Here is a 25,370-nt window from a genome sequence, read left to right on the forward strand (position 1 = left end):
CGATTAGGAGACGTTTTTTTCTTTACTGGTGGCTCTAAAGCAGATGATGCAGAAGTTAAAAATACAGTTTGTAGTAAGGCTTCATCACACACTAAGACGTTACCATATTCCTTACAATATTCTTTGAACCTCCTCTTTGTGATCTCGACTGCTTTTGTTGGGCAGTTTTCATAAATATACCTTCCCATGTGCACCTGTGCTGTGTATATTACAGTAACCCAAATTATTTTGCATATTACATAAATTAGGACAGCAGGATCTAGAAGCAATTCGGATACAACTGTAGTGAATTGCTTCTGCTTGTGGGCTGAGTATTCCACTCCAGGAGAGAGCAGGAGCTGTACCAGCTGCTCCTGGAGAACAGAGTGGGTGAATGCTGCAGTAAACCGGGTACTCTGAGAACACCTGCGTAGAAGACACAAGTCTCAAATTTCAGCACGTCTTAGTTCTGATTTGAAAAAGCCTACCAGATGTAAAGACAGTCCTCAGGTGAAGGTGAATATCTTGATGGTTTGGGGAAGGAGGGAAGAGCCATGAATATGCACTGGTATGGTGTTTCAGGTGCCTGTGGGAATGGAAGGCGATGTCAAATCCTTTTCTAATCTAGTGGTGGGACTGTGGCACATTATCAACCTGGTACAGTGCTGTAAGTGCCTTCAGCCTGAAAGAAAAACCCCTTAGTTCTGTCAGATGTGCAATTACCACTGAATGCAAACAGATTATTTTTGAGGCCATCAATCTGGTATGCCAGACATGTTTAATGCACTCAATCAGATGACAAAGCAGCACAAATAATTTGTTTCACGGACAGCAGCTTTTTACTGCAAATTGGACAACCATACACATTCCCAGTTCCTCTGTTTTTTTTCCCCCTCTCTGTTTACAGACAAAAGAGTTGCCTGTATAAATCTTAAAAGCAGGTTTTTCTGTCTTGTGTACTTTAGTCTTCTATTAGCTTTTGTAAGTACCATGAAATTTAATAGAGTTAAAGTGGCCTAAATTAAGTGTGCTCCAGCTGTAGCCAAAATGCCTGAGTACAGATTGTACATAATGTTGTGAACCAGCAAAGCAACCTGAAGGAAACTTTTAAGTTTGACGCATCTAGCAAAGCTCGCAGCTACTTATTTTATCTCTTTTTAAAATTTTTCTCTTCCTCTTTTCAGAGCAGGGAGCAGTGAAGTGTCTTTGCCAAAACTTCCTGTTGGAATGCCTCACATCAATGCAGCTGCAGCTCTGCAGATTTCCATGCTGCTCTTTGCTCTTCCTGCACAGTATTTCATATCTCAGTGGTACGGAACGGACTCTGCTGTGCGCATCCAAATAACAGGAAGGTTGTACGACTGCCCTTCCCTACTGTGTTTATTTGTAAGAGAGTTCTCTCCCTCATCCCCAATGACACTTTGTCCTGGAAAGCTGGAGTGTGGGTGCATTGGCTATTCCTATACAAAACCAACATTTAAATCACACCTCAGGCATTTTTATGGCTTAATATGACTGTATTTAGTTTCAAAATTCAAACAGCAATTGTTGATTTCTTCACATATAAATCTTATTAATCTGCATGAGTGCCTTAACCTCATTCTTTTTTGTGACATTCCAACGTACGTTACTAAGGATTATGTCCCTTTCAAAAGATGAAAATTAAGTGATTGATTAAGTAACATTAGTTCTGATTTTCCATCACCTTCTGACATTTACTGTTATAAAATATTTTCTTGCATAGTATGACTCAGTACAGACTCTTAACCAACAAAATTCACTCACAGTAAATTACCTAAGGCAGGGACAATGATAAGAGCTAAGTAAGGAGTGCCATTTCGTCTATGACTTAAGAAGTGTATTGGCAGAATCCCACACACATATCTCCAAAGAAAAAGTGGAGATTATTACATCAGATCCAAATTTTTGATAGTGGTGTCTATTGGCAAACACTGGTATCTTAAAATGAACCATGCAAAGAGAGACTCAGTTGTACATGTGGCCTGTGCAGTGCACTGACTGTGTGGTGCATCTGTGGAATTCCAGTGCATGAAGCAGGAAGAGCAAAAGATTGGTCTGATGAAAAGAGAACTAAGCTTGGTTTATGCATAAAGACCCAGAGTGAAATAATTTTCAGGCCTCATGGAATGAGTCAACCACTTATTATTTAGATTTATGCAAAAACCTGTAGGCTTTTTTAATAGTATTTTGATTATGTACACCATTAAAAAAATATCTCATGCTCTCTATTCTTGAGTAACAGTTGAAGCTGCAGAATCAGAATGTAATTTAACAATTCCTATGGTCCAAGTACAGGAAGAAAGCAATCTTGCAATGAAAAATGGTATTTTCCAAAATTTACATATGGTTTACTGGTAAAAGTGATGACTGAAAGAATATTCATTTTCAGTGTTGATATTAATCTTGAGGAGAAATTGTTCACCGTCACTGACCCCTTCTTTCTCTTTGCTACAGAAGTGAAACTTCAAAGCTTAAATATTAAAAATCTATATAAGAATACTAGAGAAGGTTTTAAAAACAACATTACGACCATTTTTACTCCTAAAGGATAATTGCCTCTTGGAGCATCTCAACAAGATCTTACTTGAGTCTGGATGCGTGGGCAGATCGTTTAAAGCTGTGGCTCTCAAAGACAAGGTAGGGTGTTACTGTCCGCACCAAGGAGATTTCAGCCATGGTCTGCTCTGAGCAGGAAAGTGTGCTATGGGGGAATAAGTGACAAAGGGGAAATATCTCTCATTTGCTTCTGAGACTCATCTGGAACTTTCTACACAAACATCAAAACTGAACTCCATGTGAAACTAAACGTAACTCATGCAGTAATTCTGTACATGTTATCCTCAAATTTATCTGACTCTGAAGGCAGAACAATTAGCCACATCAGATGCTTTAGCATTGGATGGATATCTTATGCTCTATATTGTAGTTCAAGTTCAAAATCTGAATTAGGAATCACAGACAGAAAATCTGTGTGCTAAGTAGTGAAATTTTGATTATTGGTCATATAACAGTGATTGGTCTAGAAAAAGTAAAATTCTATCCATTCATACACACCATTTTAATTTAAGAAGACTTCATGGACTTCTTTCAGTTTGTTGACAGCCTTATTTGTGAGATTTAATTCATGGAGTAGAAATACTCCAAAGGTTTTACTTTGTATGGACCTTCAAATGTCCTTTATTCTTGATCCATGTACAATAATCAATGGTGTCAAGTCCTCTGAACTGTGGAGGATTCTGACTTAGTTTTGCTTCCAGCAAAAGCTAGGGGAATGGTCTATGACTGGAATAAAAAACTGTGCTCTTCTAAGGTTCACCATAAATTGCTTCTCAACTTCATGGAAAGCTCCATGCATATCTAAAATAAAGCCTGAAAAGATGCAATGATACATTGATTATTTGTATATAGTTGGATTATTTGTATATATTTTGTGTATATTGTCTGTGTCTTCTGAATATTTTATAAAGAATTTGCTATTCTAAAAATAATGTCATTTGAGACTTATATTAGCTGCTGTTTTAACTTTGCCCACTCCTCTTTCTGTTAAGAGGTACTTGTCAGCCTTAAGTCTTTCTATACATTTGAGCTAAACCAAAACTTTTGTAAAAAACATTGTTTGCACAGGAACCTGCTCTCATTTTCCTGCAAGCAGGGTGAAGGGAGTAGGACTGAAAGGCACCATCAAAGAGGAAGGAGACTAGGCCAACCTGTGGTTCTTTGGCATCAATGGTTTGCTGGCTGGTATGGATGCAGAATGTTACCCAAACTCCTCTGTTCATAGACTGCTGCTGTTACATTGCCAGCAGAAGGAAATGTTCCATATTCTCATTGTTTTTTTACACTTTTCTCTTTTTCACTATAGCAATGAAAAATGTTAGCCATTTCCCCTTTCTAAACATGTCCATCTCCTGCTGCCCACCTTTTACATTCAGATGAAATTCAGTCTAGTGCAGAAGGAAAAGCTACACTTACTGCAGCCTTAGGCAGGGACTCATTGCCAGACACCTTGTCCATACCAGTATAAACCAATTTTAAAAAACTTCACAAAAGATACTGAAGAATCACACTGAAGAGCAGTGTTTGCTCACCTCTATAAAATTAGTGAGTTTCCTCTGATATAAAAATTCTAATGCAACTGTAGAGTAACATATTCATAGAAATGAGATTCATACTCTTTTTTTCCTGTTGGAACAAATTCCTTTTTCTTGTGTATTCCTTAAAAGTGTTTTTATGTTAAATTCATGCAGGCTTCAAATTGTAAAGAAGTTTGTATCAAAGGCTTTGCAGTATCCCACTCAGGATAATTAACCTTCTGATTATTATTAAAACTCAGCTTCTAAAGAACTTGTTTGTAAGTTGAGTTATTAATTTTACATTTTAGGAATTGGTACTATGGAGAGAACAAAGCTAAAAGCGGTGCCAATGAAGTAAAACCCCGTTCTTATCTTGCAGGTATTGAAGTTTTTGCAATTTCATAATTTATTTATGATGTTGTCTACAAGGTTTCTATAGTGGATTTTTTTACTTAATTTGTAAATGGCATACTGTTTTCCTTTTTTCATGTCTCTAAACATGATTGATAATATTCAGTAAACAAAACAGTAAACATAAAATCCAAGTCCTCTTCCCTGTGTTGTGTAATAGTATCAATATGATGTAACTATATGTATGTATTTTACTGAATACCTCAGTGTATGTATTTTGAAGGAAGAAAAAAGAAATAGCTGACCACTTTATTCCTGGAAAAAGTCCCTAATCAGACTGAATAGAAGAATTCTGTGACCTAAACTGGCAAAAAATAATGTCACAATAAGTTACCACATGTCAGCACTGTAAAATACTGTATGTAATGCTTAAGTAACTGTCAATGCACACACGTGTTAATGCTTTCTAAAACTCTGTTAAAATCCCTATGTAATATCAAATGCATACAAATAGAAAAGTTTCTTAGTGGATGTTCCTTTGTAAATTGTAGTAATTAATATTCTGGGGGGAAACAATCAAAGCACCTGTTCTTCTTTAATTCCCTTATTAATCTAATTATCAGTTCTCTTCATGTAGAAGTCAGAATAATTTCTGTTAAAATACTTAATATAGCTGACCAAACTTTTATCCTTGATAAGTCTCTTTCTTTGTTAAATTAGAATCAGCTCATGTTCACAGTCCAAAGCCCGAATATATTAAATTCCGTGTGGGCCAGGTAATAATTCACAGAAGATTTGGCTACTCAGGAGTCATTGTTGGATGGGATGTAAAAGCTAACACTCCAGAAGAACAACTACAACCCAGATATCCTCCAGTGAAACAGGTCTGAATGTACTAAACTCTTGCGTTATTAATATATACACAGAACCCAGGTTAAAATACCCTCAGAAACACTGTTGCAGACCAACTTCCTGCCATCCTAGTGGGAAATACTCCAGAGTTCTGCATCACCTGTGCAGCTGAGTGGTACCTTTGCTGCTTCTGCACTGTGGTCCCAGTATAGCTTGGCTTTTACACCACTGAGTGGCTAAGCTTTGCTGGTCAGGGCAGTGGACATATCTCAAATTATAACTACTCACTTTTTATACACAGTGTTTTATTTGAAATAACAGTGTCAACCTATGATGTCTGAATGGATTTCTCCTGCCATGTCACTAAAATTGAGAAGCTGTTAAGTCTTTTATCTGGTTATCCATAATTGGTGGAATCTTCACTGCACTTAAGAAATGCAAGTAATCCTCTGTGTTTAATCAGTTTCAGAGAAAAAGCAATGTTTTTGAGGATCTGGTTACTTGGAGTGTAAATCTATTTAGAAACACATTTTTGTTAGAATTCTTGAAGCCTTTAAATTTCTTTTGCTTAAGTCCTTGTATTTGAAAATCTGATGCTAAACCTTTGTTGACAGTGCTAATCTGGTAACGCAGTGCTGCATACTCTGCATGCCACTGACATGCTGCTTAAGTGGCAGGAAGACACTAATTATTAAGTCAGAGGAGTGAAAATGAGGAAAACATGAAAATCTTTGCCTATAGCAGAAAATTCATGTTCAGCTGGAAACTGACATTGTCCCATTTTGTGCATTTGGTTCCTTCCCTGATGTAGTTTTTATCCAACTGTCCCTCATCTTTGGCTTCTAAAACACCTGCATCCTTGCTTTCTTTCCTCCCCTCAGTACTGTTATCACCAGCTGAACCCCCAAGAATTTCTCAGCAGACATTGATTCTTTTTATGTACCTTATACTGTTCTGCTGTCCCAGCCTTGTGTTTATTTTTATTGTTTTTTAATTTCAAGAGCAATGGCAAGCGTCTTTTGCTGGTTTTGAGGTTTAATTGCCTTTGCCTATCATGTCACAAGCACTTAGCAAAATGCCTTCTGACCTTTAGGCTGCAGCTTACTGAACTTGGTACTTGTAAATCCCTCAAAACATCGGCCAGGTTTTCAGCCCAACTTTTCCTAGCCTTCCTCTGACTTCCAGATCTTCATGAAATCACTGAGCAGAGGCCACTGCCTGTTCATTGATCAATACTGATTGCTTCATAAACTCCATCTGTATTCATCCATCACTTTTTTGTGTTTAGATTGTGGGTTACTTTGGGCAGGAATGTTTATGGACAGCAGCGAATATCATGGCCCATATTCCCTGGCCCAGGATTTGTTTTCATATGTACTTCTTTGTTGGAAGATTCATGTATATACACACAAAGAAGCTGCCTTAGCTCTTTCCAGGGACCGTGGTTGTTGGAGGTAGCATTATGTTCTGAACTTGTCTCTTCTTCTCTTGGAGTTTCATTGTCACTTGTGAAGGAAAAAGGGTGGTAGCAGATCATCATTGGGCCTATGTACAAAAAAGCAAGGATATTGTAAATCTTGTTTCTTGCAGGTCTGTGGGAAAAAAAGGTTAATTAAACTCTTGATTCCTAAAAAATGTTTCAGATATCCCAAGAACTTCATGTGTTGCAGTTCTGATTGCTTTATATTTAATTCTGACATTGGTAAAATCAAAAATGAACTGGCTGTATATATATATGTATACTCACACACACACACACACACATATATATATATATACACACATGTATCTCAAGGGGATTTAGGTTCTGTAAGCCCACTCAAAGTTCACTGATTATAATAGGTAATCTTTAGTCATCATCTCTCTTTGAGGCTATTTATTTTCTTTCTATTTTTACAGGATCTAAAAGATACTCCTCACTATCGAATTCTAATTAACAAAGCAAATGGATTTGGCAAATCTACAGCTTATGTTTCTGAGGAAGAGATAACAGTTATTATGGGATTAGAGGTAGTATTTATTTTTATTCAGTTGCAACTTGATTGTTATCCTGTATGTTTAAAAGTTGGCTGACCTTTGGCTTAATAAATACCAGCTAGGAGGCAAAGCTAGTGAAAACTAATAGAGAAAGCAGATAAACAAATTACTGCTGTACTTTCAAGCATGGGTTTTTGAAGCTGAAAAATGACCCAACTCACTTTCAAGTGGGGAGTACCCACTTTAAAGTATCCAACTGCTGAGGTTTGTAAGTGTTTTAGCAACTTGATTTCCATGATATATAGGCTGTTGCAGGCACAGGCTTTTGTGATTTCTGGGGATCTAGTAAAGTATGCCGGTTTCTCAATTCTACTCTGAAAAATCTCCATTTCAAACAGCTCCTGCTCAGCTGCTGCCCAGACTGAAGAATGTCTTCCTTCTTAACTGTAAAATTCTTCGGGAGCCAAATATTCTGTTTTGTGTATCAGGGTTGAAGCTTTTGATTCCTGGCTTATGCAAGGTACACCTGAGTTTTAGACTAGTCTGAGACTCTGAGCCAGAAAACAGCCTTCAGGCATGCAAGACACATACAGGTGGCTTTTTGCAAGGGATCCCTATGCTGCTGTGGATGCCTTCTCTGTGGACAGTGGCAGGGTCTGTATTTAAAAAACCAGCAAGCAGATGAACCATTCACTTAACAGAAGACACCTGATCTAGTCAAACAGAGCAGATTAAAATTGGCACATTCCTCTGCCTTTTGGGAAAACCTCCCAAAGGAATTGTGTAAATCAGACTGGCCTGAAGGCTCTCCATGCTCTGTCTCAAAACTGTGCTGCTGCACATAAAGGACCCCTCTCAAGCACAGTGTGACACTATCATCTCTTTTATTTGGGAGAAGCCTTAGTTCAGACCATTCTGGTTTAGTCACCAATTGTAATATAGAATATGCCAACATGCCTGAATTTAGGAGCAGAAACTATGCTGTTCCAGATGAGTATCATAAATATTTAAAACTGTATTCTGCCCACACTGTCTAAAAATGTACCTTCCACTATGCCAGTTAGCTGGCTACCTTCAGTTTCCTTTGCATTCCATCAGGAGAAACAGATAGTTCATCTTAAATATTTACCTTGTGGAATTAGCTTTTACGGTATTAAATTGCTTTATTCACCCACGTGGCAGGTTAATTCTCCACGAAGATTATTGGAGAAACTATTGGTAACAAGCTCACAAAAACCAGGTATTTCAAAGTTGTCTAGCTGAGATTATTAACAGATGGTGAGTCATGCCTCAGGTTCAAAAGGTCTGTGGATTGCCCTCACTCAGCCTTTTGTACAGCCTGATAGGCACATTAATTTCTTGAAGAGTTGAGAGATCAGAAAATGCTTAGACTTGTTATGACCCTTTCCCAGCTGACAGTTCTGAGCCACTCACTGTGGGCTTCCTGCACCAAGACAAGGCTGGGATTGTCCCTGGTGGGTTTGCATCTTCATATTGGACCTAAGGTCATCACCTGGGTCTGTCTTCACCATTTCCCCCACCGCTTCTTTACTGTTCTCGCTGCCTCATTGGATTAGATAACTGATCCAGCTAAAAGAAATACCAAATACCTCTAACAAATGTTAGAGGTTCACAAGTTAGAGCAACACAAGTGGGAACTACTTCAGTAAGAAACAGTGCTGATTTTAAACACTAATGCTGGTGTAAATCTAGCTTGTAACATCTCATGAGATCTGTTCAACATTTGTAAAGTACTTGGAGAGAGTTGCTATTCTGATGACAGAAATTCAGTTACGGTACACAGAAAATGCCATTGAAAGTACCTCTATGTACATAAAACTCATCAGGACTTTTCAAACAATGTAGTAATTTCAATACTTCATTTAAGTATCAGTTTATATTTATTGCCCATTTCTAATGCTTCTTCAACTTGAAATATTTTTTTCTCAGGTGTATCACCCTGATATGGAAACCTACTTCAGTGGATATGATGGATCAAAATATATTATGCAGCCATGGCTGAAAAAACTCTACCCTCATGACTGAGTACTTCAGTGTCTGTACATGTAATGTACATCCAGATAACAGATGTCCTTTTGAAAATTGAGCAAACAGACACCAGGATAAAATGTATATTTTTTTCCTATGATGAAATAAAACATTCCTAAGCAGGCTTTATGTTGGACACTCACTTTTGTCAGAAGTGAACACAATGCATGCTCAGTTTGTCATGACTTATCAATGGGGATTAACTTCCTTCCAGTTTTGGGAGGAAAGGTATACATAGTTTCAGATATAGCACAGTTTCAGCCAGGTGTGCCAAATGTTTGGCACATCAAATATCTTGCTGTTTTACAAGGGCCAGGAAAAAAAAAAAGCAGTTGTGAACTGTACTTCAAGAATTAACTGTAACCTTAATTTTAGGGGATAGACTTACCACAAGAGTGAAGTAAAAAACCATCAAAAATCACAAGTAAGCATAAAAATTTTATTAAGATGTGTAGGATTTGAAGGTTTCTAGGGCAATTTGCTTCTTCTGTTTTCTTTTCCCTTTATCTCAAACACAGCAAACACTCTACAAGATGCATAAGCAGTAGCATTTTGGATTTTTTCCTGCAGAGTCTGTGAATCAGCAGAGAGTGACAGGTGACTGTCTATGTGGCCTCCCCATTCTTTGGTTTCCTCTTCTTTTATCAATAAAGGCTTTCCCAATGCCTGGCCAAAGAGCTGACAGACTTCCTGGGCCTTGCGGCGCGTGTTTCCCACGGCAGTGACGCACACTTGGCGGCTGAGAGGTGGAAGCAGCAGCACAATAACAAGCAGGATCAACTGATGTACCGGTGCTCCTGCCAAGCTTTTTGTTTTTAGTGTCGCAGGTTTTGTAACTGCAGAGATGCTAAGGCACATCACCTACATCACTTTCCCCCAGCTTCTGAGCCACAGCTTGGGTATTGAGGGGACCGTGTGCGGAGGAAATGTCAGCATCCTCACTAATTCTGATGACATCAAGCATTTCTAACACCTGCATGCTGCAGGCATCCACGCCGAGTCGAGCAAGAGTTCAACCCTTGCTCCAGGCATTTCGGTGGCTCAGCGGCAAGGTATATTAGCACCTGCTTAAAGTCACTGGCCATATTTCCTCATCTCCTGTAGATACCTCTGGCATTCACTTTTGGCATCTCTGGAACCTTTAACAGCAGCTAATTAAGCCTGCTGCTTGGACCAGGCAGTTCTTTTCTTACAAGAGGCAAAACCCCAACCAAGACTAAACTTCCTTCTGTCCCTCCCATTTAGTGAGAGAAGCCTGGACTGAACAGTCAATGCTTAAAACAGATCAAGATTGTGAGCTTCAGGGCAGCATATTTTGATGCTGAGAAGTGCCACACATGGTTCTTTCCAGATATGTCAGCTAACAGTAATGGGAATTGGCGAAGGTACTTAAAATTATCAACACCTGATAACACACTTGCACCCTCATGAATGAATACAAATGAAATCTACACATGATGATGTAATCAGAGACAAATTCTGTTGATCTAAGATTCCCAGCAGATTATACTCCAGTGGAAATCAGTGAGAAAATAACTTTTATTACATTCTGCTTTTGCACAGGGACAAGAACAAATTCTACCTTCTAGGCTGAACAACATTAACTTTTAAGTTATATTAAATACTGAAATCTCTAACATAAATATTCATAGGTGTGAAGGAAACTACTTGCTCCCATTGCAAACAGCATAAATTATGTATTCATATTAACTAAGGCTGTAAGACTTTTGGCACATGAGAGAACTTACCGAAGTGAGTCTATGGCTTCTGGTGTATGGTAGAAATGAGGTGGATTGATGGTAACAGAGGTTCCTAACTTTTCAATAAGTAGATTGCAAACATTCTGCATTTTTCCAAAATCACTGAATATGATACAGACCTGGGAGTGAGTGAACAGACATCACATGAGTAATATTTTCATTTTCCACTATGACTCAACACTTTCATTTAAATCAGTGTAAGACCAGACATCTACAAGGTAACTAAACACACTAGTGCCATACACAACTCCAACATTTATGAACTTATGATACTTTAATATAGCCCTAGAAACTAGCATTGTTTGCAACAGAAAGAAGTTCTTAAATAGCTTAAAACTGAGGATTAAGAAATCCCTTCCAGAGGAAATGCAGAATTCTTGGTATGCAAACAATCTGAAGAATGAATGTGCTATGGTACACATGACTAGATGCATCCTGGTTCGTCCCTTCTTAGATTGCTGGATGTTAATTATGCAGAAGCTCATACAAAATTATGTGGAAAACACTGTGCATGAAGGAAAAATACATTTTCATTCCAACCATTAGATTAAAGAAACCTCAGCTATGAGATTAAGCTAGACTGAGCCCAGTTCCCCTTGCAGTGGGCTCCAAATCCTGTGTTGTCTGAACAGACTCACCGCAGTGCTGAGAAGGAACTGGGCACTTCAGACTTGGATTAAAAACAATTTAAACACCCAACAGGCTCTGGCTGTAAGAAGCATTAAATGAAGATGCACTAGGAATTGAGGTCCTTCCCAAATGCTATGAAGCAGCAATCACTATCAGCCCTGCATCCAGAGCCCAACAGTTTTCCTGGTGCAAAGTCCAGCCAGGCAGCAACTTGCCAGGCAGAAGCCAGCTCTTCTCTGTGGCAAAGCACAGCTGCCAGGGCTGAAGCAATGACACTGAGCTGATACAGCATTCAGAACCAGAAACCCTGGATCCCTAACTTTAAAAAAAAAAAACCTAAAGCCTCATCTTCACTTCCAGTATAGTGCTCCCACCATGAGTCAGGTTCACCTTCTCTATTATTCCCAATTCCCTTCTTTTTGCATATTAATACAGCTTCCACAGGAGTGGAAGAAAAACAGTGCAGTTAGGAAAATTCTACTGCCAACATGTGGGATTTACAGCTGCCCCCATGGCTGCTGCAGTCTATGCATCACTCTACCCCAGTGATGGGATATGACACAGAAATCCCAGTTACAGCACATCAGCAGCACTGCAGCACCTTCCTGTGCGCATACCAGAGATTTATTTACCTTGTGCACAATGAGATAATTCAAAGAAGCTGAGCCTCTCAGTGAGGGAGGAGGGAGCTACTTCATATGCACAGTAAGGTAAAAAGTAATTAATGCTCCCATCTTGTTACCCTTGACAGCCTTTTGGTGTAGTACCTGAACCTTATCCTGGCTTGGATCCTTGCACTGGTTCAGTGGCTCTGAAAGGTGCAGTGTCAATTGAACAGAGACTGAAGATGAGGCTACACCTACATTTTTTTCTCCAGTGGGAGTTCTTGCCATACATATAAAAAGCACACATCCCCCGTGATGTTTTGCCAGGAAACTGTCATAGCTGTATTTTGTGTAAAGTCTCACTATGAGGACTGTCATAGTGTTTTCCAGATTGCCATCAGCATTTACAAGATTTGTTCCTTCTAGGGGATGAAACAAAAAAAGTGATGAAACAAAAGAACTATGGGTCTTAAGCAGGAGATGAATTGCTCAGATTGGGGCACTTCTGGGCACTCAGGAACTTTACTGTTCAAAAAAAAGCACTTGATCAGGTACCCTCAGAAGCAGAAAACAACTGACCAACAGCTGATTTTGCTGTTTCCCCCTCCTAAAAAAAATTAGGATAAAAATTTTCATTTAGAGCTACATCTAATACAGTCCACTTACAATTACAGAGAATACTTCAACATTAAAATGCAAATAAATGTTTTAACTTTGTCAGTTATTAAGATTAAAAGGTAACAAGAAGCTATGCAAAACTATTAGAGACATTCCCAGGTTTGGAAAAGGCTGCAAATGACAAGAAGTTATGGTTTATAAGGAGGCAAGCATATTAAGAAATGCACAAAACCAACATAATCTTCCTCCCATGAGAATGTCATGCAATAAATGAACTATTATGATAAACATATTATAAAGCTTTGTGATCTTATACACAACTTCATTCTTCTGAATATTTGCCTTTATTATAGCATGAATTAAAATTATCTCCTTAGAGTTGAAAGAATATCTTGAATTCTTCATTATACTTTTAAATAGCTACACGCCTGGGAATTTTTCAGTCTTCTAAAAATTCTTTACAGGAGACAAATGATGAAGAGTTTACAGAATGAAGTAAAACAGGATGTCCAAGACTTTACATGTAACACAGATATAATGGCAAACTCTAACAGAGAAGTGAGTGGAAGTGAGTTTTAAATTCATTCATGTTGCTAAAGTAGGCAAACAGGCTTGTCAATGGACCCTCACTGGTTTATGAAGCTGCACTAATGAAACAAGGATATTCATAAAGGGAGAAGCAAGGAGAGACTGATCTCTGCATTAAGAGTGGCCACACTGCTACCTCAGTGTGCAGGGCAGCCTAAACAGCAGCACTGTGCATGGGTTCTTCCAGTCCCAACCCCCAGGGTCCCAGGCAACCACACAACTTTGCAACAGCAATTACAGCTGGTCCAAGCTGCTTACAAATCAACACTAAATCGAAGTAATCAGCCTTCCACATATAATCCTTGCTGCATAAAACTAATAGCAGAAGACAGATAATTGGTTAAGTTACCACTTAAGACTGAAGTTGTAAGTCTAAGCTTGTCTGTAGCATAAACAATAATTCACATAATAATTAATAATAGGGGGTTTATTAATTTTTAAGTACAGGTCATCTAAAAAACATGGTGATTTAAGCTCTCAGGGTAGTATATGTCTCCATGATGAAGCTGAAGTCATTCAGAGCATGAATGCACACCATTTAAGTATCTTAAGACTCATTTTAAAATCCAACTTTTATTCTCCAAATTCTCAATCATTTCTGTATTTATTGGTGTTATTTAGATAAGAATATGCCTTAAAGCAAGCAAACTAAGGAGGCTGAACTTGTTTAAGAGGACTCTAAACCACAGCTCTATAAACCAGCTATCATTTTATTGCAGGCTTCCAGGTTTACTTTGTAAGGATCTCTAAACTTGCTGGGTAGTGATTAAAGTTTTATGGTCTAAAAAATACATTAGCTAAACACACAATTTCCCTCAGTGAATGTTTCAAGCACAGCATTTATTTCCTACTATGGCATGAATGTGCAAATACATACTTCCCTTAGCAGATACTGAAGTAAATGGGATTATTCCCATAATATCTGCATTTCACAGAGCACTTTTTACCTACAAAATTCTGAGCCAATTACCCAGGAAACAATTACCTTTGCTTTACTTAGAGCAAGCTGATGGCAGAGTTGTACAGAACAGACCAAAATCCAGGTGCTCTGCAACTGTGGCCTAAGCAGATCTTGCATTTGCTCCCAGTTCAAGGAGCTAAAATAATGAAAAAAAAAAAAAAAAAAAAAGCTGAGCTGGGGAAAAAAAAGGTTATTAACTGGGGCAGCTTTCTGAACTCACCAACTCCTTGCAAGAAGCAGAGGGCAGGAAGGGCTATAGGTGAAGGAAAGTTCAGAATTGTTGGTTTGCTCACACTGCCCCAGAACCACATATGCCAGACTGTAGCATCAGGTAACATTTAAAAAGCACACATTCATCTGAGAAGAAAACAAGTTCAGCACAACAGAAGACTGCAGCTGAACTCTGCTATAAATTGCAGTCCTTAAATAGTTTTTTTGGACTATGCTGCCATTATGTTCCTTGGTCTGAGTAAAGATAGTCTGCAAATTTTTATAGGTCCTTGACACACTTACTTTTTAATTTTATTTTTTATTTTTGGTTAGGTTGAATACATACCTCTGCTTCCATTTGGTAAGTATTTTCTACTCTACTAAAATCTTCTGTTACAGTCATATTTTCTTCCTAAAACAAAGTAGAGGAATACAACCTTAAAAGACAGAAATTAAGGATCTGCTGTATTTACATTGTGTCCTATAAAAGCTGAACTGTTTTGATATATTACTCATGACTTTGAAACAGAAATTTTGAATTTTCCATGCAAATATCTTCACTTAAAAACTAGCTGGATGTTAAACATTTCTTAAATTATTCTAAATCAATTATACAGTAGCTCTATAATGGGATTTTGCTGCTATTCCCCTGAAGAGAACAATTAGGTCATAAAAGTAGCTGCTAGGTAGAAGCTGTGTGTATTAGTGTGTAACTGTAAATTCACCTGGTACAAGAAATCTAGAAGCTTCATTTGCTTTTAGAAAGTTAGTATGTGAGAAGTGCTTTTTAGGCCCCTATTTTAAGATATTTTAGCAGCAGCAGCAGCTTGTAGCAAGGTGATATGAACAAAGATTGAACAGCTATTATTCTGGCATAATGGTAACCCTTGAAAAAGGCCGTTCCACCAGTGATGCCTTGCCATCAACAGCAGCTCCACTGGTCAACATAATGGCTGCACAGAGCACTAGCAAATCCTGTAGGACACATAAATAAGGTACTGAACTCAGGAAGATACAGAATAACTGCAGTTACATGTGAATATTTGACCAGCTTGCTACTGGTCTAACAGTCACATATCTTTCACCCACTTTGCTCTGCAGCAAACAGTTTGAACAAACAATTTATTGTGAAATTACTCTAACATAGCAAAAAAAGCACAGCCTACAGTTTAATTGCAACTTTGCATGTAACACCTATGAAGTGCAGTAAAGCAAATACCCAGCCTTCCAGTCACTAAAGAAGTTTTATTTACTAGATTTATTTGCATAGGAAATATTTTCTTCAATGTTGACATTCAAGATGCTTTGTGTCAGAGTATTTCCTACAGATGCTCAAGTCTTCAAGTTTATCATGTAGCATGCATGCATGCATAAGTCTATGCAAATGATATTAACTATGAGAAGCATTTTCCTTTTAAAATATTATATGGTTTTATTACCATTGAATAAAAGTCTACAAAAAACTGAAATTTCAAAATTTGTATCATGATTGATTGGTAGTGCTCAAATTTAAGCACAGCAGTCCTATTTTTAGATATTTTCAGAAAGTCTCTTCTAGTAAGGGCAAGGATTAGCAAGGGCCAGTAGTCCATAAAAGCTGTATTTTTTCTTTAATTTGGCTGGGGTTTGCTAGAGTGATCAAGACAGTCTAGCACCAACAGCTCATTTAATTTACAGGATGGGGTAAATCTTACTATTTGTGTTAGAATTCAATTACAATTGCCAAGAAATATTTTTCCCCAGAGGTTTCATGTATCTTATAGAAATTACCACAGAAAAAACAAACTACTACAACTCGTACCTTACAGAAATAGCTGTGCTGTAACACAACTGTGAACATAGGAAAAATGCATTTGTTTTCCCCTGTCCCCTCTCCTTAATCCTTTTTAAAAGAGGTTCTCCTTCCTGCTGAGCAGATCCAAGCCTTAGAATCTGGCTGTGCCCTCCCAAGGTTCCTGTGTATTTAAGGACACTGCCATCCCGCGGCACCAGGCGCTATGGCAAGATCAATACTATGGAGTGAAAGATCATTCTGCACCACGTATTACAAAATTTCCTTCACAGCTAATTTTAATCCCACCAAATGTGACAGTAGCTGTATGTGCTACTGAAGATAAATGGATGAAATAATTGCTGAAGTCATAACAAGGTGGCCTTCTGTGATACATTTTCTGTTAGATACTTCGCTTCTGTTTGTGACTGTGTTCACACAAAGATATGGAAAAGACAGGTAGGAGACAACAGAATTTGAAATTGCAATCAAGACTGAGACTACTTCAAAAGATAAAATTTTTCTTCCCTACTGTTTATGTCTACTATTCATATTTTGGCTGAGGAAATACCAGTTTGATTGAATGGCCCCAGAAGAAATACTTTTCACTGTGACTTAGGGAAAGCTGCACCTCAAGTATTCTGGACATCTGGAATAACTTTCTATATTTTCTAAATCTGTGGGCCAAGAATCACAAAAAATAATTAAACCAATATAACAATATCGGTATTTCAATCACCCCAGAAGCCATTGAACAACTCTTAACAGAATCACACTTGTGAATTCTGCTTATAAAGCCAATTTTTTATGTGGCATCACATCACTGCTCCAGGCACTCTAAAATAAACAAAAATGAAAAAGACAGTCGATATCCCATTGAACATATCAAGTCTAGAAATTGCTTTGCTTTATATTTTCACTCTTTTCAACTGAACACAACCTTTTATAGTCCTTCCTCCTATCTGCTACTTCTGAACAATGTCTTAGTCACAGGACCACTGTGTTCACCCTCATGACACTGGCAGGCTATAGGAATGACTGATCTTTTCCCCAGAAGAGAACAGGAAAAAAAATAATGGGTAAGTTAGCAAAAGCATACTTCAAGGAGACAAGTATGCAACAATACACTAAGAGAACAGCCCATCTGCACATAAACTTATGTTCTGCTCTGGCTAATGACTTAATGAAACCATGAGACTTTTTATGATACACAAGCCAAGACTGAGCAAGGGAAAGCACTTAGAGTTAGGAATGTATGCTAAAGCCTGTTGGGTAATGTATGCTGATATGTGTAACTGTAAATAAAAAATATCTACAGACACTTGAAAATGTCTCTTAAAATCCAATTGTACATTTGAACTGATATGTCCAGTACAACTTTACATTATCAAAAAGAAGGATATCTGAACAGTCAAAAGAGTCAGCTTCTTCCATGTGATCACGGCATTTTTGTTCTTGGCACTATGGAAATGGCTACTGAGAGCCCTGATGTACGCTGCTGTCTCCTGCCAGTCATCACAGTGTCTCCAGATGGTTAAGGATGCTGAGCACCTTCTGGGATTGGGTAGCTGTGCTCCAGCCTCTCATCCCCACACTCTGTCTGGTCTATTTGGCATGAGATGACAGAATGACAACCCAAAACCCATAGTGAAAAAGTTTCTGCTGCTTAAAGAAGAAATAACAAAAGTATATGTAACAGTTATTACAAGAAAGACATAAAGCAGATTTATACTCAGCAAATGCAGGGTACTCTGGAGATATTTCTTTAAATATGTAGTAATATAAAGAAGACAATGCCTTACACAAGTTTTTACCTTCAGTCAGGGATATATTGTCATTGGAAGACTTTGCAACTAAGTCAGCAAACTTTAAAACCTTTTTAAACTGACTGTATGGATGTTCATCCATAACTGTGACTCCTGAGTAAGTTTTGAAATATGAAGAATATTGCACATAAATCCAAGGGAGGTATCCCAGTTCAGACAATCTCTAACACAGAGCCTACCAGATATATTTTTGCTAGATGGTTTGTTTTGTTCTACAACACTCTGACAGGTACAACAAATATTATCACTGTTATTTTAAACATGGTGCCAATGCCAACAGTTAGATATAGCCATTAAAGAAAACAAGTGTCATCTCCACACCACTCCTCAAATAAATCATAGCTGGCAAATATAAAATCTGTTTGCTTCCAGAGAAAGAGAAGAAAATGTTACTTTTGAGCAGCTGGGTTGATTAAGGGAGATTGCTTTGAAGGCTGCAGGGAAAGTAAAATCAATGGGGAAACCACATTCTGTGCTCTGAAGTGCTGCATATACTTACAGCACTCTATAAATAAATGCCACTATGTGCATCTATTTCTGATTAAAATCCTGTGCAAATGTATATGGAAATCAGGTGCTGCCCCCAGGCCTCGTGAGAAGCTGCTAATGCAAGCTCCTGCTGCTGCAAAGGTTATGCACTTCCCATCTCACAGGCTTCCTACTATAGCAACAATAAGGGTTAAGAAAATTGTGCTGTGCATTAATTAAAATAAATATATAGCATAGTTAGATGATTTCTAAAGAGGCCTTAGATAAGCTTGCAACAACTAGAACCATATGGAGACTGTGAAGAGACATTAATTTTACAGTTGCCTAGAATGGTATTAGCTGCAAGTGAAGTTATCAAACGCAGTTAAAGAACAAATTGCCAGCAGTGAGAGTTGTTAGTGGAAAAGCTGCAAGGCAAATAAAAGCTCCAGCAGTAGAGTGATTTAAAACTGGATGAAACAAAGCACTAAAAATTATACCGTGGGGAACTACTCTGAAAAAAAAATAACTTCATGTTGTTTTTCTCAGAGTTCCCTAGAGCTAACACTTTGCTAACACTGAGAAACCCACAACTCAAGCAGCATTTCACAGTCTCTCAACTAAGTGGAAAGAACATTTCCATTCTCCAACACACAGCATCTTCGAAAGAGAAAAAGATTACTGTGAAATTATTGTAACTATAATAAGACACCAAATACTCTCACATTGTAAAAACAGCCCACTCTCCACCCTGCCTGCCTGCTTACATTACTTTTCTGAACCTGACTGTTATAAATCCAAATAAAGTCATTTGTTTGTCCAAGTCGTACTTCAGCTTGCAATCCTTTTTTCTAGCCTGGAGTGGTACACACAGCCCCTCTAAAGCACACTCACCTATTTCACACCCTGCCTGCTCTTGTTGTGTGCCAGCCACTACATGTTGGATGCTCCTTGCTGTCCCAATTCAACCAGTATCAAGTCAAAACTGGAAGTCAGTTGTTCAGATTCACTGTGGGGGAAATATCTGCAACTATCTTTTCCAATATAGCCATGCTCTGAAGAACTATTTAATGACAGTCAGGACAAAAATTTCCCATAATCTGATAGCTCACCATGGTGGTGGGTACAAAGGTTAACATTTTCTCTACTAATAGGAAGGAATGCATGCTGAATTGCTTTGTCTTCTCCCATTCCTCTTAAAATCCACCACTTTGAACTCCTGTTAATTCACTTAATAGACACTGAAGGCATGTAACCTGCAATCCCTCACTAAAATGCAGCAGTTTTGCTTGAACAAGTCATCCTGATGTCAATGGGAGCCTTGACAAATGCTGCCTGTGACAGACATGCACCCAGCCATGATCAATATCTGGCCTAAAGCAGCCTCTATACCCCCTTGTTGTCTCGTCCCAGAGCTGCAATATGAGCTTTTTCGGGGGCACAGTGGTCTTCTGGTCTTCTTCACTGCCTTCTTTACTCCTGAACAATTTATATAGATACTACAGAGACAGCACAACAGTTCAAAAAAAGCCCTCACAAAATCCTATTTTGTTTGGGAATGAAAGCTGATGCCAGTACTTATCTTAAAATGCATGCAGCATCTGAAATGTGGGCATGCAATTTCACTGTGGCACATCACTGTTTAGGCTGAGTAACTGACTCTCCTACTTTGCATTTACTAACTCTGACTTGCACTGTACCATCATGCAGTATCAGGAAACCCTTCTACAATTCCTTTTTACTCCATTGAATAATCTGGTGTTCATAGCAAACCTGATCATCTACCTTTCCCCCTAGCTTAACTGTGAATACACTCAAAAGGCACAAACCTCCTAGGGAACTTCAATAAGAAGTAACTTTTGAAAACAACTGCATGTTCCATAAAAGGTTTTTTTCTGTTTTTAAGAGCCCTATGTGTGGAACACTGTCCAAAACGCTTTTGTGAAATCCAAAAAATTCATCAGCACAATTGTTAGGACAAACATCACCCTTATGGAGCATTTACTGTTTGGACAGAGCTTTAAAGGTAAGTCTATGCTTTTTTCATTGTTGCAAAATTGCTTCCAGACGCTACAATATTCATTGTGGTAAAAGAACTTCCTGGGTCCACAAGGGGCTTCTGTGACTTCAGCTATCTTGATCATATCTCAAGTTTTAAAAACCTCTCTACTAAGTAGAACAAGAAAGAAGGAAAGATCTCTGTATGTATTTGCTGCTAAGCTCTGGTCATCACAGTTACTCCGACACACACACAGGTACAGGTTATGCTGCTGTGTACAACTTTATCAGTTTCACTCGCCTGCACGGGCGAATGCTGTATTACACCAGAAATCACAGAATTAGGTTGGAAAAGGCCTCTGGTATCATAGAGTGAACCCTTAGACTGAACACCATCATGTCAATAGACCATGGCACTGAGAGCCACGTCCAGCCTTTCCTAAAGTGCCTCCAGGGACGGCGATTCCACCACGGCGCGACTCGAACAGGACGGCTTTCACATGCTTAACAAGCAACATGTTGGAAAGCCCGGGTAGCGACATTCCGCCTTTTCCGCTGGGGATGGCATGGCTGCAGCCTTCCAAAGACAGGCAGGCTCTCCCAGCGGTTCCCGAGGTTCCGAGAGCTCCAAACCCGTCACTGCCCTGCTTCCCGTCGGCACCAAGGCCCTCCGCGGGCGCCTCTCCTCAGGGCCGCTCCGGCGGGACGGCACCGCACCCCGCCGGCTGCCGAGCGGCACCGGGAACGGGACCGGGAATAGCCCCGCCTGCTGCCCCCCCGCCTTCCCCCTGGGGACACCCCGGCGCCTCAGCGGGCCCCGGGCGGCGGAGCTCACCGGGATGCCGTGCAGGCGGGCGGTGTGCGCGATGTACTGCAGCCGGCGGGACACGCTGCTCCGCGCCGCCACGGCCGCCTCCTTGCGGCTGCCGAGCCGCAGCGACACCCGCGCCCGGTCCGGGCGGGCGCTCAGCTCCGCGCTGCCGCTCACATGCACCTCCCGCCCGGGCAGCGCCGCAGGCCCCACGCGTCCCTCCGGGGACGGGGCCAGGTCGAGCTCGGCGAAGACGCGAGAGGGGGGCGGCGCGGGCGGCGCCATGGCCGTGGCTATGGCGGCCCCTCACGGCACCATGGCAACCCTGGGGCGCCACGTCACAGCGCCCGCGCGCTCCCGAGCGCCGCCGCGCGGGCCCGGAGCCCCCGCTCCCGCCGGGACCGGCGTCCTCACGGCGGCGTTAAGGAAGGAAAAGACGTCTGGGATCACCGAGTGCAACCTATGGCCGGACACCACCATGCCAGTTAAACCATGGCACTGATTGGCACGTCCAGTCTTTCCTAAAACGCCTCCCGGGTGACTCCCCCATCTCCCTGGATACTCCCTTCTGATTTATAATCACCCTTTCTGTGAAGAAATTCCTCCTAATGTCCAGCCTAAACCTCCCTGGTGCAGTATAAGACTCTGTCCTCCTGTCCTGTCGCTGGTTGCCTGGGAAGTCCCTCGGCCGCTCGCAGAGGGGACGCTGCCATGGCAGTGTCCGAGGGTGGTGACTGAGCACAGACAAGAGGCCCTGGCCCAAACAGGGTCAGCCACAGCAGGTTGCCTAGGCCCATGTCCAGCTGAATTTTTAATATTTCAAAACATGGAGACTCCAGGACCTGAGCAATCCAAGTCAGTGTCTGACCATGCTTGGAGTAAAAAATACAGGGTTTTTATCTTCACCTGGAGTGTTATGTGTTTAAATCTCTGTACACTGTGTGCTGTCACAGATCAACAGTGAAGGCAGACTGGCTTCCATGTCTTCCATCCATCAGGCATCTAAATATAGACTGATAAGATCTCCCAGATCTTTCTCTAGGCTGTAGTTCCAGCTCTGTCCGCCCTTCCTCTCATAAGAGAGATGTTCCAGTCCCTTCATCGTGTTCACAGCCTTTTGTTGCGCTTTCTTCAGTATGTCCATATCTTCCTGGTGTTGGGGAATCCAGGAAACACTCCAGGTGTGCTTCACCAGGGCTGAGCAAAGGGGAAGGATCCCCTCCCCTGACCTGCTGAAAATGCTTCCCCTAATCCAGCCCAGGATGCAGCTGCCCTGCTTTGCCATGGGGTCCATGATCCACCTGTTGTCCTTTCTGGTTTCCAGCCAGTGAAGCCCCAGTGTGCCCTGGTGCACAGCGTTGTTCCGCCCCAGATGCAGGTTTAGGCGTTTTCCCTTGATGAACTTCATGAGATGTTTCTCAGCCCAATTCTTCAGCTGGTCAGAGTGACTGCAAAATGAATAGCTCAGTGATGAGCTCTGTATGTCTGGTCTCGTTTGTATGAGGATTTTTGGGAAGAACTCTGGATATGTCATTGCTGCTTACATTTGTGGTACATCGCGTTTTGATTTCCTGAAATCTGTAATCTAGCACAGAGGCTGGAATGGTACTGTATGTTTACAGAAGGTCTTGCAGCCTTAAGAATTCACATTGCAAATGTTGGAAAGTCTGTGTTACTGTGATAAGTCTGTGTCTGATAAATATTGCTATATTCTCCTCCTAGATAAAAACGTGATATGTGAAGACATCAAGATCTGATTTTAACACTCAGATGAAGATTTCTTGAAGGTGTCTGGATGCAGAAATACTGAGGGAGTTGAAGCCCTGTCTTTTGTCCCCTTCATTAGTCTGCTTGGTGTGTGTGTGCATTTCATGTCTTGTCATTAGACAGCTTCTGTACAAATTTCCTTTCTTGTCATTAATATCATATCTGCCTTAAGAGGTGTCAGTGAATTCTGTCTGCTTCATGACTTTTGGAGTCTTCTGCCTTTGAATCTGGTTTTCTCTCCATATTTGCTGAACACTTAAAGCTTCAAATGAAACAGATTGAACCTCTTAGCTATTCATTACGTTTGGAGATGACACTCCATGTTTCTCAGCAGGAACAACCAGAAGTAGAGACTCCTAAAATTTTGAGTGGAACCAACTTTGATCAAAGTTATATGACAAGATAAGGAAGCAGCTTGTAACAGAATCCAAAAATATCAGTGCCTAGTCGCTTAAAATAAATCAATTTGAGAGCTTGTATGAATAAATTGGCACTGCTGACTTTAAGAAACAAAATACAAAAAAGAAAATGAGTACAGAGGAAATTATAAATGTATTTTCCTTAGAAATAAATTCTTTCATTAAACAGAGAGTTAAATGCTTTTGAAAGTAGTCAGTCACATCTGTGCTTACTTTTTTGTTTTGTTTTTGTTTAGCCAAGATGTTTGTAATGGAATTACTTAAATATGTAATAGTATCAATCAACATACTCTAAGTATTGAATGGTGCTTATCAAGAAATCATTAATAAAGCTTTTAAAGAACTCTTGGATAATGTAATGAAGCCAAATTGTGTACTCTCCTTTTTTTTTTTTTTTCATGTTCAAGATAATTCTGATTTAACTGTTGAGTAAAAGTTATTTGCCTTTTTATGAGACAGCCCACATCAAACAAAACACGTTGCAGTATTTATACTCAATATGTAGATATGCAATGAAATCTCATAGGTGCTACATGCTTCAAAATTCAGTGCTGTGTGATCTTTAAATTTTGGTAAACGCAGTGTGTGTTGTAGTAATATTACATAAAGGTATCAATTTAAGAGCTTAATTGGCTGAGTCCCAGAAGATCTTTCTAAGGCCAGATATAAAATTACCTGAAATGCGAACTAATCTATGGAAAAAGACCTTTCTGTGAAACAAGGTCAAATGTGACTGAGTGGTTAGTATGCACTATAAGAACGTCATGCACCAGGGATCTTTTAATTACTATAGCCACATTTCTGCTTTGCACTCTTTAAAGATACATTGCAAAGCTCAAGTTTAAGTGTATTGAGAGTCTGTCACTCAGAATTGTAATATAGAGCCAAATCTACAGATAATAATCTTTTTCTGACTTACATTTTGAGTAGGAGGCATCTTTGAATGTGATGGATTAACCTGTTGTTTTAGAGTTGGAAAATCTAATTTAATTGTGAATATCATTCTGCTAACTTATCATTGAATTAAGAAATTGAAAACTTAACTACAGACTGTGAAGAAATAGAGATGGTGCTAAATGGTGCGTGGGATTTGGTTTTTTCCTTGGGAAACAGATGGTTTTATGTTTGGATCTATTTCTGTATGGTAGCAGTGAAGTGCAACATTGCTTATGACTTTTAGCAATGGATCTGTATTTGTTTGGTGAGGTAAGACTTTTAATGTTTGGAATGTGTGTGACGAGGAAATCTCTGTTGCAGGTGCTGCCAAATGCTGTTTTTGTGAAAGGACAGTTTGCAGTAGTGATGTTGACTGATGTCTTTCTGTTGTCATGTGTCTCAGCTCCTGACTTAGTGTGCTGCAAAACATTTAATGAGCAAAGGCCCATGCCATACTTGTGTATACTTGGTTGTTCCTTGCAATGTTTTTATGAAAAATCAGTCTGTCATTCACTGCTTACATAGCACTGACAATTGCTCTGTAGGACAAATAAATATCCCCTGTAAGCCTGCTTCGTTACCTTTCCAGAACCGTATAAAACTCAAAATTGAGAAGGCTGGATCCAAACAAATGGAAAATAATCCTTCAAAATTTAAAATTATTTTTAAGAATAGAAGTCTAAATTACTGAATTCTTAAC

At 39.6% G+C, this 25,370-nt stretch overlaps 1 protein-coding gene and 1 long non-coding RNA gene across 2 annotated transcripts; one reads left to right on the plus strand and one right to left on the minus strand.

Moving 5' to 3' along the window:
- The first annotated feature begins 5,183 nt into the window (after window positions 1-5,183).
- On the plus strand, window positions 5,184-9,427 carry LOC131555816 (uncharacterized). The gene is made up of 3 exons (XR_009274553.1): window positions 5,184-5,308; window positions 7,176-7,286; window positions 9,204-9,427. It is a non-coding gene; the product is annotated as an uncharacterized LOC131555816 (long non-coding RNA).
- Window positions 9,428-9,770: 343 nt separating this feature from the next.
- On the minus strand, window positions 9,771-21,833 carry IRAK1BP1 (interleukin 1 receptor associated kinase 1 binding protein 1). The gene is made up of 5 exons (XM_058801513.1): window positions 21,573-21,833; window positions 15,021-15,086; window positions 14,685-14,717; window positions 11,051-11,181; window positions 9,771-10,041 (listed from the first exon to the last, which is right to left on the minus strand). Exons 1-5 carry the CDS (start codon window positions 21,831-21,833, stop codon window positions 9,771-9,773), a joined length of 762 nt encoding a protein of 253 aa, XP_058657496.1.
- Between the last annotated feature and the right edge of the window lie 3,537 nt (window positions 21,834-25,370).

Source organism: Ammospiza caudacuta, chromosome 3 (genome assembly GCF_027887145.1).
Source record: "Ammospiza caudacuta isolate bAmmCau1 chromosome 3, bAmmCau1.pri, whole genome shotgun sequence".
In the NCBI taxonomy this organism is placed as follows: Eukaryota; Metazoa; Chordata; class Aves; order Passeriformes; family Passerellidae; genus Ammospiza; species Ammospiza caudacuta.

Excerpts from the sequence above, each read along its gene's own strand:
- IRAK1BP1 (XM_058801513.1), bottom strand. The coding sequence starts at position 21,833 with ATGGCGCCGCCCGCGCCGCCCCCCTCTCGCGTCTTCGCCGAGCTCGAC. Across the intron at positions 14,718-15,020 it reads CTTACCAAATGGAAGCAGAG|CCCTTCCTGCCCTCTGCTTC; the intron begins GTATGTATTCAA and ends CTTCACCTATAG. Across the intron at positions 10,042-11,050 it reads GAAGCCATAGACTCACTTCG|CCGCCAAGTGTGCGTCACTG; the intron begins GTAAGTTCTCTC and ends TCCACCTCTCAG.